Raw genomic sequence first — 14,359 nt, forward strand, 5'->3', positions numbered from 1 at the left:
ACTCTAGAATCGCATACAGCAGAAGAAGACTCAGCTTTCCCATCTCCCTTTCATCTGACCCAGAAAACATAACTCACCTTTCCCTCTATCTGCCTGAGCCTGAAGGGACTGGTCATTTGAGGCTTAGAACTGATTAAACTGACGAGGTCAGATGGGGAGACCCATCTCGATTGAGAGACTAGCTTCTGGCCATGTCACCCAACCAAGAGGGCATTCCTTTCATAATTAAGTGGAGTTAACTCCCAGTGGAGAGTTCCTCTATTTGTTCTCAGTTTATTTCCTATCTCCAAGGATATCTCTGAAGCCACTCCTTAAGGACTAAACTGCAGGACTTAATTTATGTGTTTATCCTGGAGCCTGTAATTCCTCCTCTCATGCAGATTTAACTTCAGCGCTTTGGCCCTTCAAATTGGCCAATCCAGGTAAGCCCTTCCATGGTCGATCCAGGTAGGTCAGCCATGGGCCATCACAAGATTCTACGGCTTATATTATACAGAGCTTTAGGACCCGTCGTGTGCACCAAATCTGCTTATTTTTGCTACTCCCACGCATTCCACACAGACAGTACAATTAGCCTGTGATCTGAAACCTTCTCTTACTACTGACCAATTCCATCATTGGGGGGTCCCTCTGTGCTGTTCTTCCCACTGCTCCAGTAGATACAAGACTTGCACTGTCACCCCCAGGGAGATGAGCGTAGCCAGCAGAGCCCCCAGCGTTCCTTGGAATCCCTGGAGAAGCCATCGCAGTCCTTGGATGATCTGGGACTTGGCTCTTGGGGTGGACAATGTCACACTGTGTACTCTGACTCTCCCACTAAGAATTCTCATGAAGTCAAAGCCAGAAAGAATGACCCTGCTGACGATGCCAAGTTCTGAAACATTCAAAGATAAGGATTAGGCTATTTCCCAGGAAGCCCTGGACTTTAGAATCCATACACACATGACTCATCAATCCTAGATCACTCCTTTTTACCACACTCCACTATAGAATATACTATGCACTGTGAGCCTTCCTTATTGACTGGGTAATAGAATTTTTAAAAATTTTTCTCCAGTGTTCAGATTTGTTTCTCATTTTATATACACTGCAGGACTATAACATACTTTAGGATTTGACCAATATTCAGTGATTACCTTTACAGAGCCAAACACCATGCTACATGCTGTGGAATAATAATTAAGCCCCTTACAAGGAGAAAAGAAAAAAAAAAAAAAAACTTTACTAAATTCCCTGGGGAGATTTTGGGCAAAGTACTATTGGAGTCAAAGCACTGAAAAATCAGAGTGATTGTACCTGTATTTTACCTGTATTTCCAGAGTGAGGTATAGTGGAGGTGACATTTGAGATGTGTCTTCAAGAAGAGAATTTCCAGAAGGGCAAGGGGTCAGATGAATATTCCAGGTGGAAAGACTGGCACAGAAACAGGAAAGGATTGAGTCTAGTATCTGGGGAACAACGGGAAGTCCAGTTTGGCTTTGTTAAGGGACGGAGCAAGAAAGTCGATGGAAAAAGTATTTCAGGACTAGTAGATAGAGGACTGTAAAAGCCCAGAGAGGGAATCTGTTTGTTTAAACACAGGAGGCAAATGGCGGCTACTGGTGACTTCTGAATAGGTAAATGGCATCACCAAAATCAAGCTTTAAGATCACCCTCTTCAATCTCAAGCTCAACCACTTCTTCCCTGTTCACTAGACTTCATTTACACCTGCCGGTTTCTGTTCCCCTGGGGCCTTTGCACCAGCTGTCTCCTCTGCAGGGAACTCACCCCACCCCAGACCTCCATGTGGTCGGGGCTCCTTCTTATTCAGATCTCCGCTCGAGTGTTCCCTCCTCAATGAGCTTCCCTAACCAGCCTATCTGAAGGAGTCCTCCCACCCTTAGGCACTTTTTACTCTACTAATGTATTTAGCTTTCCAATAGCAACTTATCATAATTTGAAATTATTTTATTCACTTCATGGCTGCCTCATAGGTTGGTTCCTCTCACTATAAGCCCCATGTGAGCACATACCTTATTTAAAGACAGATACAGTAGGCCTGGGTCTAACAGAATGGCTAATAAACAACAGGTACTCAATAACTATTTTTTAGCAGCTTCACCGAGATAAAGTTCACATACCATATATTTATTTAAAGTATACTATTCAAATGTTTTTAGTGTAGTTACACAGTTGTGCAAAAATCACAACCCATTTTAGAACATTTTCATCACCCCCGAAAGAAACCCCATACCCATGAGCGGTCCCCCCATCTCCCCACCCCCCAATCCTTTCAGCCCTAGGCAACCACTAATCTACTTTCTGTCTCTGTAGATTTGTCTACTCTGGACATTTCATATAAACAGAATCATACATTCATGACCTTTTGTGACTGGTTCCTTTCACTCAGCCGGTGAAGTGTTTTCAAGGTTCATCCATGTTGTAGCCTGTATCAGTACTTCATTCATTTTTATTGCAGAATATTCCATTGTAAGGATACACTATATTTTGTTCATCCATTCATCAGTTGATACACATTTGTGTTGTTTCTATTTTCTGGCTCCTATGAATAATGCTGCCACCAACTTTTGTCTGCAGGTTTTTGTGTGAACAAATGTTTCATTTCCCTTGACTGTATACTTAGGTGTGGAACTGCTGGGTCGTATGGTAACTCTATGTTTGTTTAATGTTTTGAGGGACTGCCAGACTGTTTTCCAACAGTGGTTGCACCACTTTGCATTTCCACTAATAGTGTATGAGGGTTCCAATTTCTCCACATTCTTTTTTTTTTTAATTTTATTTATTTATTTATTTTTGGCTGTGTTGGGTCTTCATTTCTGTGCGTGGGCTTTCTCTGTGCGTGGGCTTTCTCTAGTTGCAGCGAGCGTGGGCCACTCTTCATCGTGGTGCGCAGGCCTCTCACTGTCGCGGCCTCTCTTGTTGCGGAGCACAAGCTCCAGACGCGCAGGCTCAGTAGTTGTGGCTCACGGGCCTAGTTGCTCCGCGGCATGTGGGATCTTCCCAGACCAGGGCTCGAACCCATGTCCCCTGCATTGGCAGGCAGATTCTCAACCACTGCGCCACCAGGGCAGCCCTCTCCACATTCTTGTCAACACTTGTGATTATCTGTCTTTCTGATTATAGTAACCTAAGTGAATATGATGTGAATTAGTATCTCATTGTGGTTTTGATTTGCATTTCCCTGATGACTAATGACGTTGAGCAACTTTTCATGTGCTTATTGGCCATTTGTATATCTTCTTTGGAGACATGTCTATTCAGATCCTTTGTGCCCATTTTTAATTGGGTTATTTGTCTTTTTATTATTGAGTGTAGGAGTTCTTTACATATTCTGGATACAAGGCTCTCATCAGATGTGATTTGCAAATATTTTCTCCCATTCTGTGCATTGTCTTTTGACTTTTCTTGATGGTGTCCTTCAATAACTATTTTTAAAATAAAACAATGAATAAAACGAATCCTTTAAGACAGAAAACTATGACCAGTTCATAAGTATGTGGCAAATTAGTGGCAGGGCAGGACCTAGAGGAGAATTCAAGTCACCTGTTTTCAGCCCTGAGTTTTGTTTACTGGTTCTCAGCATTGCCCAACTAGCCCAGAAGCAATGACATCATCCTACGATGAGTCAAAGAATGCAGCATTTGGTAAATTGGCTCATGAGCATTAACCAAATGGAAAGATGCCCCAAGGTTAAAAAAATAAAGAAAAAAGGTTTTGCTGGAAGCTAGGCTATAATAAATCTTAAGTGGCCTACAATTTAGTTTTCTCTTGAAAAACTCTGAAATTGATGAATGGGTCCCACACACACACAGGAAAAAAAAAAATTAGTTAAATGCAACTAGAATAGGTCCAGGATGAGTAAGCAGTAAACTTCTAAACTTGTAGTTACGGATATATGCTTACAAGATTAAAGGCTCTGAAATTGTCTTCCCCCCCTGCACTGCATTCAAACTCATGAGCACTGCCCAGTTTTATTATGGTTGAGAAACTTCAACTAGTGAAAACAAGGTACAAGCCTGGGAACATCGATATGGAGAGAACTGGTATATTTTTACAGCTGTAAGAGCTTCTCAGAGTAGAAAAATACCAGACCTTAAGTACTTATTACAAAAATATCAGCTCTAAGTACTTAGTACAAATATATATGATATATATATATATGTGTGTGTACACACACACACACACACACACACTGGGAAAGGCAGCAGGGAAGGACTTGCTTTTAATAAATCTTAACCAGTTTCAATGCTGGCAGGGTATCCACAATGTAATTTTCCCAGGACAGAATTAACCCCTTAGATAATGCAAAGAAGATTCAACTAGAAACTTCATGCTTCTTTTGTGGTGCTAACCCTAACCTAACAATCAGATTCACATATAAATGCAAACAAGATTAATCTAGTATTGTAGACAGCAACCTAAAAATATTATACAGAGAGCAATTTATAAATAATTTAAAAAACACATTTTAAAATATGTCCATATTCTTACAAGGCAGTAAAGTTAGACTAAGAATACATAAAAAACATGTTCAGAACATACTTCATTATACTATAAAAAAATATATGTGAAGGGCAGAATACATGACGTGAATAAATTATAGGTATAATTATTTATTATAATGGAAAGTAGGCTACATGACGACTTAAGATAGAGGCAAACATAAAATGTGACATCATATATACCATTTTTAAATCATCCTTAAATATTATTTCTGGCTTTACATTCTCTGTTTACACTCTTCCCTCTATATTCAGCGCTCAATGCAAACTTCAGTTTTTAAATCAAATATGGGAAGGCTCATTTGGGAAGCAATCTCCCATGAATCTATCTTTATCCCTTAAGTTGATACAGGACCTGCAGTGCAAATAATAGTGCACAGATGTGTAAAGTAGAGATAATACCTAAATTTATCCAAGGAGAATTGAAGTATGGGGCAGACTTCGTGTTTATCTGCCTAGTGAGTATACCAGCACAAAATACTTGGAATCCTTATCTTATCCAAGCTGATAACCCTGCCAATATCACAGCCTCACAGTTTCTTGATCCCATCCAGTCCACTGGCCTTCACCTGTTCTCTATCTGGTCAGCCCACCTTGGACCTTATCATGCAGAATAGCTCTAACCTAGAGCTTACAAAGAAAATTACCCTCTGGGACGGCTCCCATCTTTCCACTTCTACCACTCTTATCAAACAGGCTTTCCATTTTTATTTTGAACCTTTATACCTGCCCTATTCCTTTGGCTCCCCAGTCCTATTTTAGCCCTACCATCTTTCTCAAAGCCGGGACACTGTGGTCTATCATTTCAAAGACAGTATCCCTTTGTGTTCGAGAACCATTCATCTCCGTCACCGCCAGCTTCCCACAGTCTCTTGTTCCCTTCTCTCTCACTCTGATACATTCTAACTCCCTGTTTTGTCTTTATCTAATCTCAGGTTCCTGAGCATTAGTCACAAAAGCACAGAACAATATAGACTGGTTCATTTTCTCACTCATTCACTTAACCACTACTTACTGAGCAATAACTATGCACAAGCAGCTACTGCCATTGCCGTTTGGCAACTCTTCTCATTAGGCACTAATTAGGTCGTTAATTCCTATCAGAATTTTCTGGTAGGAGCCCTGGAGCACCAGGCCACCAATTTCACCCAGTTCCCCCTCTCTCTGCAGGTGACCTTCACCTCAGAACCGACAGTGAGATCCAGACCATTGTCCACACACACTCACCTCCTTTCCTCCCCAGTGTGAACTCCCTAAATCTCCATTCACCTTCATTCTTCTTTAGGCTCAAGGCACCAATGTCCCTCTTCCTTTCCAAACCTACTCCTCTCTAGGTGCACCCTTTATGCTTCCTGTCCCAAGGGCTCACTGTGCTTCTCCTATGCCACCCACTGGGCTAGGTGCTGGGGACACAAATAGGAATGAGGCACAGCCCTGCTTTCCCAGCTAGTGGAAGAACAGATATGCAATTACACACTCAAACACACGCACAAATACACATGCAATCAGGGTGACCATATCATTTCTCTGCCAAACTCAGACATGTCTGAAAAGTGAAAGGGATATAAAAAATACTTAATGGAGGTGAACTGATTTACTGTAGGCATAAACCAGTGCTGTCCCTGCCAAAATACGATTATGGTCACACTAATTACAAGATAGTATGGTACCTTCGACTATGCAGCCATTAAAATTTGCCTAAAATTATTTAGTAACATTGGAAAAGGCTCATAATACAACATTAAGTGAAAACAGTATATAGAAACTGAGCATAACTTGGTTGAAAAAAAGAACAAGACATAATAACTGACATTTATTGAGTATGCAGTACGTGCCAGGCACCATTCTAACTACTTTCAACTAATCCTCACAACAACCCTATGAGGAAAATACCATTAGATCTTTTTCACACATGAAGAAACTTAGGCACAGAGAGCTTAAGATGCTTGCCTAGGGTAGCCCAGCTAGGAAGTGGCAGTATTAGGATTCAAACCCTTTTGGTTCTAGACCTATGATCCTAAATACTCCAGGACATTGATGAGATGAAGGGAGATAAGGTAGGTGGGCAGGCAGATGTGCAATGAAACTCCCCCTCACTGCTCAATCAAGCATTGGTGCTAAGAGCACGGGTAACCTCCTTGTCCCCAGTTCTTTAAGCCGTGTTTCAGTTCTCACCTCCTAGATTCTCTCTACAGGATTTCTCTTTAGTGCGATGCTCTGTGGCTCTCTGACTCTGTATCTTCAGGGCCTCCCCGCCCCCTTCATCTACTCCCTTTATCCCTTGCCTTCTCCATGGAGGTTGTATTTTAGCCCTACCATCTTTCTCAAAGCTGGGACACTGTGGTCTATCATTTCAAAAACAGTATCCCTTTGTGTTCGAGAACTATTCATCTCCATCACCCCCAGCTTCAGGCTGTGTTCCCAGCCCTCCTCTCTCTTTGTGCTTCACTTCTTAGCATCCTATGCCCTTCCACAGTTTCACTTATATTGAGGTGGTGAGTGCCAGTCTTCACTTATTTCCTGCCCTAAATTCTCTTCTTCCTACTGGACATTTGCATCTGCATGACTCTCTACCTGCCAACAACACTAAGGCTGAACCTACCATGTTGCTCCCAGCAGACTGCCCTCATTCTACAGACAAGTCCCCATTCTCCGGGTCCCCAGGCTATAAACTTTGTTCTCTTCACCTTCTCCCTTCTCCTCAACCTCCACTTGCATTTGGTTACCAAGCCATGTTGAATCCACCTGTATAAGAGCTTCCAAATCTATTCTGTTTCCATTGTCACAGGTTCTGTGTTTGTTAACAATTAACTTTTCCCAACACAATAGCCTCTCTGCCTCTTCCAGGTCATTATGCACACAGCTACCAGAGAACTCCTCCCAGGTGGGACTGAACCATACCGCACTGCCTGTGGCTCCATTAGTACTTGTCTTGCTTAACAGTAGCTATGGATAAAAATGTCCTAGGTCCACGGGCTTCCCTGGTGGCGCAGCAGTTAAGAATCCGCCTGCCAATGCAGGGGACATGGGTTCGAGCCCTGGTCCGCGAAGATCCCACACGCCGCGGAGCAACTAAGCCCGTGCGCCACAACTACTGAGCCTGCGCCCTAGAGCCCATGAGCCTCAACTACTGAAGCCCGTGGGCCTGGAGCCCGTGCTCCGCAACAAGAGAAGCCACCGCAAGGAGAAACCCGTGCACCGCAACGAAGAGTAGCCCCTGCTCGCCGCAACTAGAGAAAGCCCGCAAGCAGCCAAAAATATAAATAAATAAATAAATTTTACAAAATCACCAGTGCTCCACTACAGAAACCCCCAGGAACCCTGGCATTCTCTTATTTTTCCTTTGAGCAGCTTTTGCATCTCCGTGGAGTCCTTATAGATCATATAATGCTTCCTATGTCTTGTTTTATTTATATATTCACATTCATTATTAGGGCACTTGATAACACAGCAACCCTGTGAGGTGGATGGCGCAGGTGTTAAGGTCCCCAACGTGAAAAATCAGGCACTGAGGGTCAGGTTGGTAAATAAATAAAAGGTTTGAAGTTTCACTCAAACCTTCTGACTCAGTCTGGTTTTCTTTCTGGTCTCTTTTTCCTCCCAGCGTTAACCTAAACTGAAGAGTTTATTGGCATGGATTGTTCCTTCTTGGTACACTTAGACGGAGAGATGTAATCGGTTGAACTAGTGAGAATGTTGCATGAGTAATTTCACTTTAAACTATGTGCAAATTTAACTTTGATAAAAATAGAAATTCATAGATACATACATATGTATCTTATAGCACGCATGAGTGTGTATCAGCATTCATTTTTACCACCCATGAAGATAAAGTCGGCTTCTTTGTCATTTAATCCAACCTGAATTAGCCAAGTGATAAAGTCAGAAGCCAGAGCGATGCCGGGAGATACTTAAGCCTTGGGGGAAACCCAGACACTGCTTCACATAACTTGAACCGACAACACAAATTCCCCTCCCTGCCCAGGGGATGTTTCTGGGTCAGGACTCCCTCCCTTAACCAAAGAGTTAGACATTGCTGGACATTTTCCCAGCACACTACCCTGCTTCTCTGGCTGACCTTTACAGTTAGGACCTCTGGATATAAACTCATGAAAGATAGCAATAAGGCAAATTCAGCTGCCTTGGGGCTCACAAAAATGCAGTGTTTCAATTCAAACAGACCCCGAAAATCCCAATGGCCACATACAAGCCATTCCTAGTCTATGAGGTTAAAGCAACAGACCCACCATCATCAGGCCAAGCACCCTGAACTGCTTCTTCTCATGAATGGTTCCCCCACTCATGAGAATTACGCATGTGACAGTGGCCAGCAGAAGTCAAAGCTAAGGTTCTCGGGCATGGAGGTCAGAGCTGAGGTTCCTGCCTGGTGCAAAGGCAGGTGCATCACACAAGGATCAACCTGGGACTCCCACATCCATTTACAAATGCCTAAGGATATAACTAGGGGAGGACGGTCCACTCTCATACAACCTACCGGACTAGCCCCATCCCCTATTTCTAATGCCATCCGTGAGCACCCAGAACTCACTCTCCACTGTTTACCAGCACTTCAAGCAACCCACATTACTCACAGGTCAAAACTAACCAGCAGAGTGGGAGGCCTTCGGGGCATTGCTGAACAAGGTTCTTCCTGCTAAAGCAGATCTTCCTGCTGATTTGGAAAAAGCTTCTTCTAACCTTCCTCATGTAAACCACATTCAGAATTAAATGAAATATGAATTCAAATATGATCTATCATAATATACCAAGGCAAGATGCTTTATAAAATACTGTCTTCAGATATTTTTTGTCCCTTTCTTCCATCTCCATTGAGCTTATCCTATACTATTTAATGGGCTACGACAAAGATCAACCAGGGAAGGGAGCACTGCCACGGGAAATCAGCCAGAATTGTTTAGAACCCAATGGAAAACTATTTTTAAACTATTTTAAATTGTTAGTTGAAGTGGAAAACGAGTTTCCCTGTCTACAAAGCTCTGATTTAGCTCTTTTGACTTGGTCATCAAAAACGTATTTTCCTGACCTTCAATGAGTTGCATCTTCCTGCTTGTTATAAAAATGTCTCCCATTCTCCATATCTAAATAAAGTCTGAATCTCACTTATTTCAGATTCAGATTCAACAAACCTTCCACAGCAAGCTTAACTATATGCTGGGCAACACAGAATCGACTCCCTCTATTATCTAGAGATTTATCCTTTTACAGATGAAGGAACAGGGGCTCCATTAAGTTCAGTGACTTTCCTGGACCTTGCAAGTGGCATCTGCAGAGCTTCCAAGTCTATGCTCTCAATGGCAACACCAGGTAAAACATTTTTCCCAGTATTGCTTGCAGCTGGCTTTATCTTTCTGGACTCTTGCCTAAGATAAGTTACAAGGTTTGGGGAGGGGTTTTTGCTCCAGGTGATCTCAATTTGGAATCAAGGATTCTAAGCACCTCACAGAAGGATAAATACAGCTGTTGCATACTGCAAACAACCTTTACAGAGGACCTTCCTCCCTGGGTTCAAATAACCAGACGTTAATTCCTACTGGTTTGTAGATTTTGTCCAAACAAAGGTTCACAATTAACATTATGTCAGGTCTTATTCCTTTATGTCTTTTCTATCCTCTAACCACTATACCTCTAGTTCAAAGGGTCAGAGCACACGATCAGGAAGGAAGAACTAGGCCTGTTCTTCCATCCCTGTGCAGGCCAACAGGCAGACGTACCTACCCTCAGCCACCTGGGGTACGGAGGTCGAACTAAATATTAAGAGGGCTTGGAGTCCGGGCTTGTAGGGGAGGAAAGGAAGGGCTTTCTAGAATTTCAGAATTTCGAGGCATAACCATTCACAAAATATAAACACTGTGTGAAAACCTACCAAAACAAGCACTATTTCTATAACCAAAGACAAGAAAACCTTCATTATTATTCCTTTCCAGGAAGTCAAGTATGTCCTTTCTGCCTGTTGCTTGCTTACTTGCTCTTGTGTTACTCTCCATTTCCTATCTTTCGTGAACATGAGAGGCATGCCTATTCTTTTCTGTAGAAATCTCCAGGCCAGAAATTTTACCTCTGGTGGCTTTTAAATGCTAAGATGCTATACGAAACATGATACTGAAACTCTGAATAGACAGTCAAAACCGTACCTTTACTGTGGTGGAAAGTCACTGCCTTATTCACCTAAAATATTATATAGAAAGATATCAAAAATACTACCAGGATATTAAATGGCTTTAGAAACAATAACAGGTCTCAGTTCCAATCTGTGACATATAAGGTGGGACTCCCACCCCCCCGCAAGCCCGAAAGGGTAAAAATAGGAGAGCATTCCAGAGACATTTGCAAATAAATTACTGCCCTCAACTGAACCACAGCTGGTTTACTGATGGAAAGAAAGAATAACAAAAGGATGGCTCTTACAGTGCAATGATATTGCATGTGTGAACTCAATTTACCACCTGCAAGACTTAGCTTAGGGTTATGCTCCTTTGATCTACAGAGGAAACGCTTTACACAGTAAGAATAGCTGATCTTTTTACACTGGTTAGGGCATGAGTTCAAGGGGTTCTCTGTCAGCTCTGTAAGCACTCAGTTTCCTCACCGGCATTGTAAAAACCCACAACAAATCATGCTTGGTGCTATTTGTATGTAAACTTTCTTAGTATTACTTTTTAAATGAAAATCCATGGATCTCCACTAGAAGGCCCTTTGTAAAAAGTCAGGCCAGGTTGCAGGATACTGTAATGTTTGCTTCTTCACGAGTGGGTTCTGTGACAATTTCTTCTCCCCCACTCTGCCAGGCTCCGAAATGTGTAAATTCTATTTAATGAGTTTAGTTTGATACAGATCTTTCTACTTTCGTAATTCCTGAAGCTTCTCAGGTTCAAGAAGTCCAGGTCGGCTTGAACTAAGTATCTGTGAATTAAGACTGGACGTTTGCTTCCAGTCTACTGAGCCACTAAATCAGAATTCAGGGAAATGGGGATTTTACTTACTTCCTCCTTCTCCCCCATCCTCACAAGCATGAGTAGGCCTGGACCAGACAGTCCTAGGTCTGAATCATGCCCTTACCACTGTCTAGCTGGGTGACCCTGTGCGGGTCAACTTCTCCAGAGTATTAGGTTCCCTGTTGCTGTATGTGAAGTAATATGCACCAAAAACGGTCATTTTGTGGATTATGAAATAAGTGTATGGTCAAGAACTATTCTTCCAAATATGCCTGTTTTATGAGAGATGCTCAATGTTAGCTGAACCTGAGTGATGCATCTGGAAAGATTATTAACATGACTACTTTTATTGTTAGCCTTTCCTGTTACATTCTCCAGTCACATGCAGCACCCAACTTCAAGCTCGTGTAAAAACACTTGAACAGACTCGATGTTTTCTTCCAGAGGAAAAAAAGAAGCAGGTAGAATCCTACCAAGCCGTTAGAATGAAACTCCTGAAGATGATAGGCACTCAGGCAAGAAAATCTGGCTGGCTGTCCCTTCCTTCCTTCCTTCCTGGTGTGTGTTGGTCTCGGCGACGGGGGATACAGACGATGCCCCTTGCCCTGGTCTCAGCCCTGCACAAGGTTGGCTTCTCCGCAACACGCCCTCCCTCTGGACCCACAAAGAGCAGCAAGACCTCCCGCTCCCCCGATGCCCCCAGTGCTCTTTCTAGATGCGGCAACAGCAGATCCGCCTGCTCTCGGTGCCGCGCCCCAGGCAGCCGAAAGTCCCCGTGCTAGAGCACTTGTGCTCCTGGACATGGAGCTCGACGGCATCAGAAATCGTCTGTGCTCTCCTGCTCCAGTGGCCCCAGCCGGCACCCTCCTCTCCCCTCATCCTGGCAGGGCAGGCAGGGCGCGTGCAGACGCAGCAGTCCCACAAGCGCGTCTGCTGTGAGGGCGCCCCCATCACCCTCGCCTCCCTCCCCCAGCAAAGTCTCACCAGGGTCAGGCCAGGGCCCCCTCCTCGGGCCAGGTCGGGAGAAGCGAGTGGGAGGGGTGTAAGGATGGGGGTGCACTTTCTGGGACCCGCTTATACCCGCCTTTGTCACCCCATTTCTTGCAGGAAAGAGAGCGAGGAAGCCAAGACCGTGCGGAGGTATCTCCAAATCTGTTGCGCTTCCAATCTTCCCCATAACACCACTCAATTCACGGTCCCCCAGCCGGGCAGCTCTGCCCAAAGCCCGCGAACGGCACCCCACCAAAGCCCCGCGCCCCGCTGCCCGCCCAACTCTCGCCCCACCGAGCCTCCGCAGACTCGCCGTTTTCCAAAGCAGAACCCCGTCGATGGTCTCGGAAGTTCTCCCACCTCCCCCTCCGACTCCCCAGTTGGGAGCCCCACGCGGATCCAGCTCGCGAGGCGAAGAAGCCGGGAGGTCTCCCCTCAAACCTTTGCTCACGCCGGGTCCCGTCCCCTCTTCTCTCCCTCCTCCAGTCTAGCTCCAGTCCCAGCGGTTCTCTCCGCACTGGAAGAGGAAACTTCCTTCTGGACTAAATTCAGGTCCGAGCAGGAAAGGCTTTCCCTTCCCCGCCTCCCCCTTACACCAGCTCTCAGAAACCGCAGCGAGCCGGCACCAGGGGCGCGCTTACTCTCTACCCCCCAAAGAGCCCACTGGTCCCCGACTTTCCACTGCAAAAGTTCCGGTAGGGTCTGAAACCACCAGGAGGGTATGTACATTCGCGATTCTTCCAGAGACCCTACCTATGCCTCGTGACTTGCAAGAAACAAGCAAACAAAACACAAACCCCAGCAACTTTGGGGAGCGAATGAGTGTGTGTGAGAGCGCGAGAGCATCGCTCAAGAGTTAGGGCAACAGCTGCAAGAGCACATCTGGAAGGGGGGAGGGGGATTGACGAGGAGGGGACCAGAGCGACTCCCCCCAGCCCCCGCCCCTGCCCTCTCAGCTTCAGGGCCGAGAGCCCGACCAGCCAGCGCTTACCTGTCCTAGGTTGATGAATCCATACTTGCTGGCTATGCGGTTGGCCTCCGGGAAGCCGCCGGCGATTTTGACTGCCCAGTGGTTGGTGTAGACGCGCGTCCGGCACACGGGGAGCAGGCAGCCCCCGAGCAGCGCCAGCACACACAGCAAGTCCAGCCGTCCCGGGCAGCAGCAGCGGCTCCCCCAGCCCATGGCCCCGGCGCTTCGCTGCTTCTTCGGTCGCTCGCTTGCTCCGCGCACTAAGCTGCGCGCACAACTAACTTCTCCGGCCTGGGCCGCCCCGGCTCGCAGCCCCCGGCCGCCGCGGCTCGCAGCCCTGGGCGATCGGCAGGAGGCGGCGAGCCCCGGCAGGGAGCAGAGCAGCGAGCCTCGCGCCGACTCCTAGACCATCCCTGGGGCTCCGGAGACCTGTGCTCCCAGCTCTCCGGCCCGCGGGGCGGTCGGCCGGCGCTCCCCGGCTCGGGCGCAGGAGGCGGCTGAGTGGGGCGGGCGCCCTCCCGCAGCTGGGTCTCGCCGGGCTCGGCTCCCGGACTCTCCGACTCGCCCTTGCTCCTCCAGGGGCCCCCGAGCGCGACGGAGGCGGCGGTGCAGGCAGCGGCCGGGCGCCCCCTCTGCTGGCCCAGGTTCCGAGCGCTCGCTAGCTCTCTCCCCGCGCTCCCTCCGGCTCCGAGCGGCGCGCCGGGAGTGTAAGTGGCAATGGCAGCAGCACCCTCTCTGCATAAATGACTCCCCCCGCCCCGCTCGACACCCCTCCTTTCCCACATCTCCCTCCTCCTCTCCCTCCTCCGCCCGCCCGAAAGCGGCCACGGCCAGGCGCCAACCAGGTCCTAGCGCCGCCGGGTTCTTCAGGCTGTAGCCTCCAGGGTCCTGAGCAGCAAAAGCGAGTCTTTCCAAAGGGCTGGGAAGAGAGCCCCGGTGTGGA

General features: G+C 46.3%; 1 protein-coding gene across 1 annotated transcript in view; it reads right to left on the reverse strand.

Annotated features, from left to right (window-relative positions):
• The window catches only part of PCSK5 (proprotein convertase subtilisin/kexin type 5), a 317,195-nt gene extending 303,056 nt beyond the window's left edge, over window positions 1-14,139 (reverse strand). Inside the window, exon 1 of the mRNA XM_067744135.1 lies at window positions 13,438-14,139. Within this exon, the coding sequence (XP_067600236.1) occupies window positions 13,438-13,629 (192 nt within the window). The 5' untranslated portion in view covers window positions 13,630-14,139. The remainder of the gene's footprint in view (window positions 1-13,437) is intronic.
• Window positions 14,140-14,359: the final 220 nt, after the last annotated feature.

The sequence above is a fragment of the Pseudorca crassidens genome, chromosome 7 (genome assembly GCF_039906515.1).
Source record: "Pseudorca crassidens isolate mPseCra1 chromosome 7, mPseCra1.hap1, whole genome shotgun sequence".
Classification (NCBI taxonomy): domain Eukaryota; kingdom Metazoa; phylum Chordata; class Mammalia; order Artiodactyla; family Delphinidae; genus Pseudorca; species Pseudorca crassidens.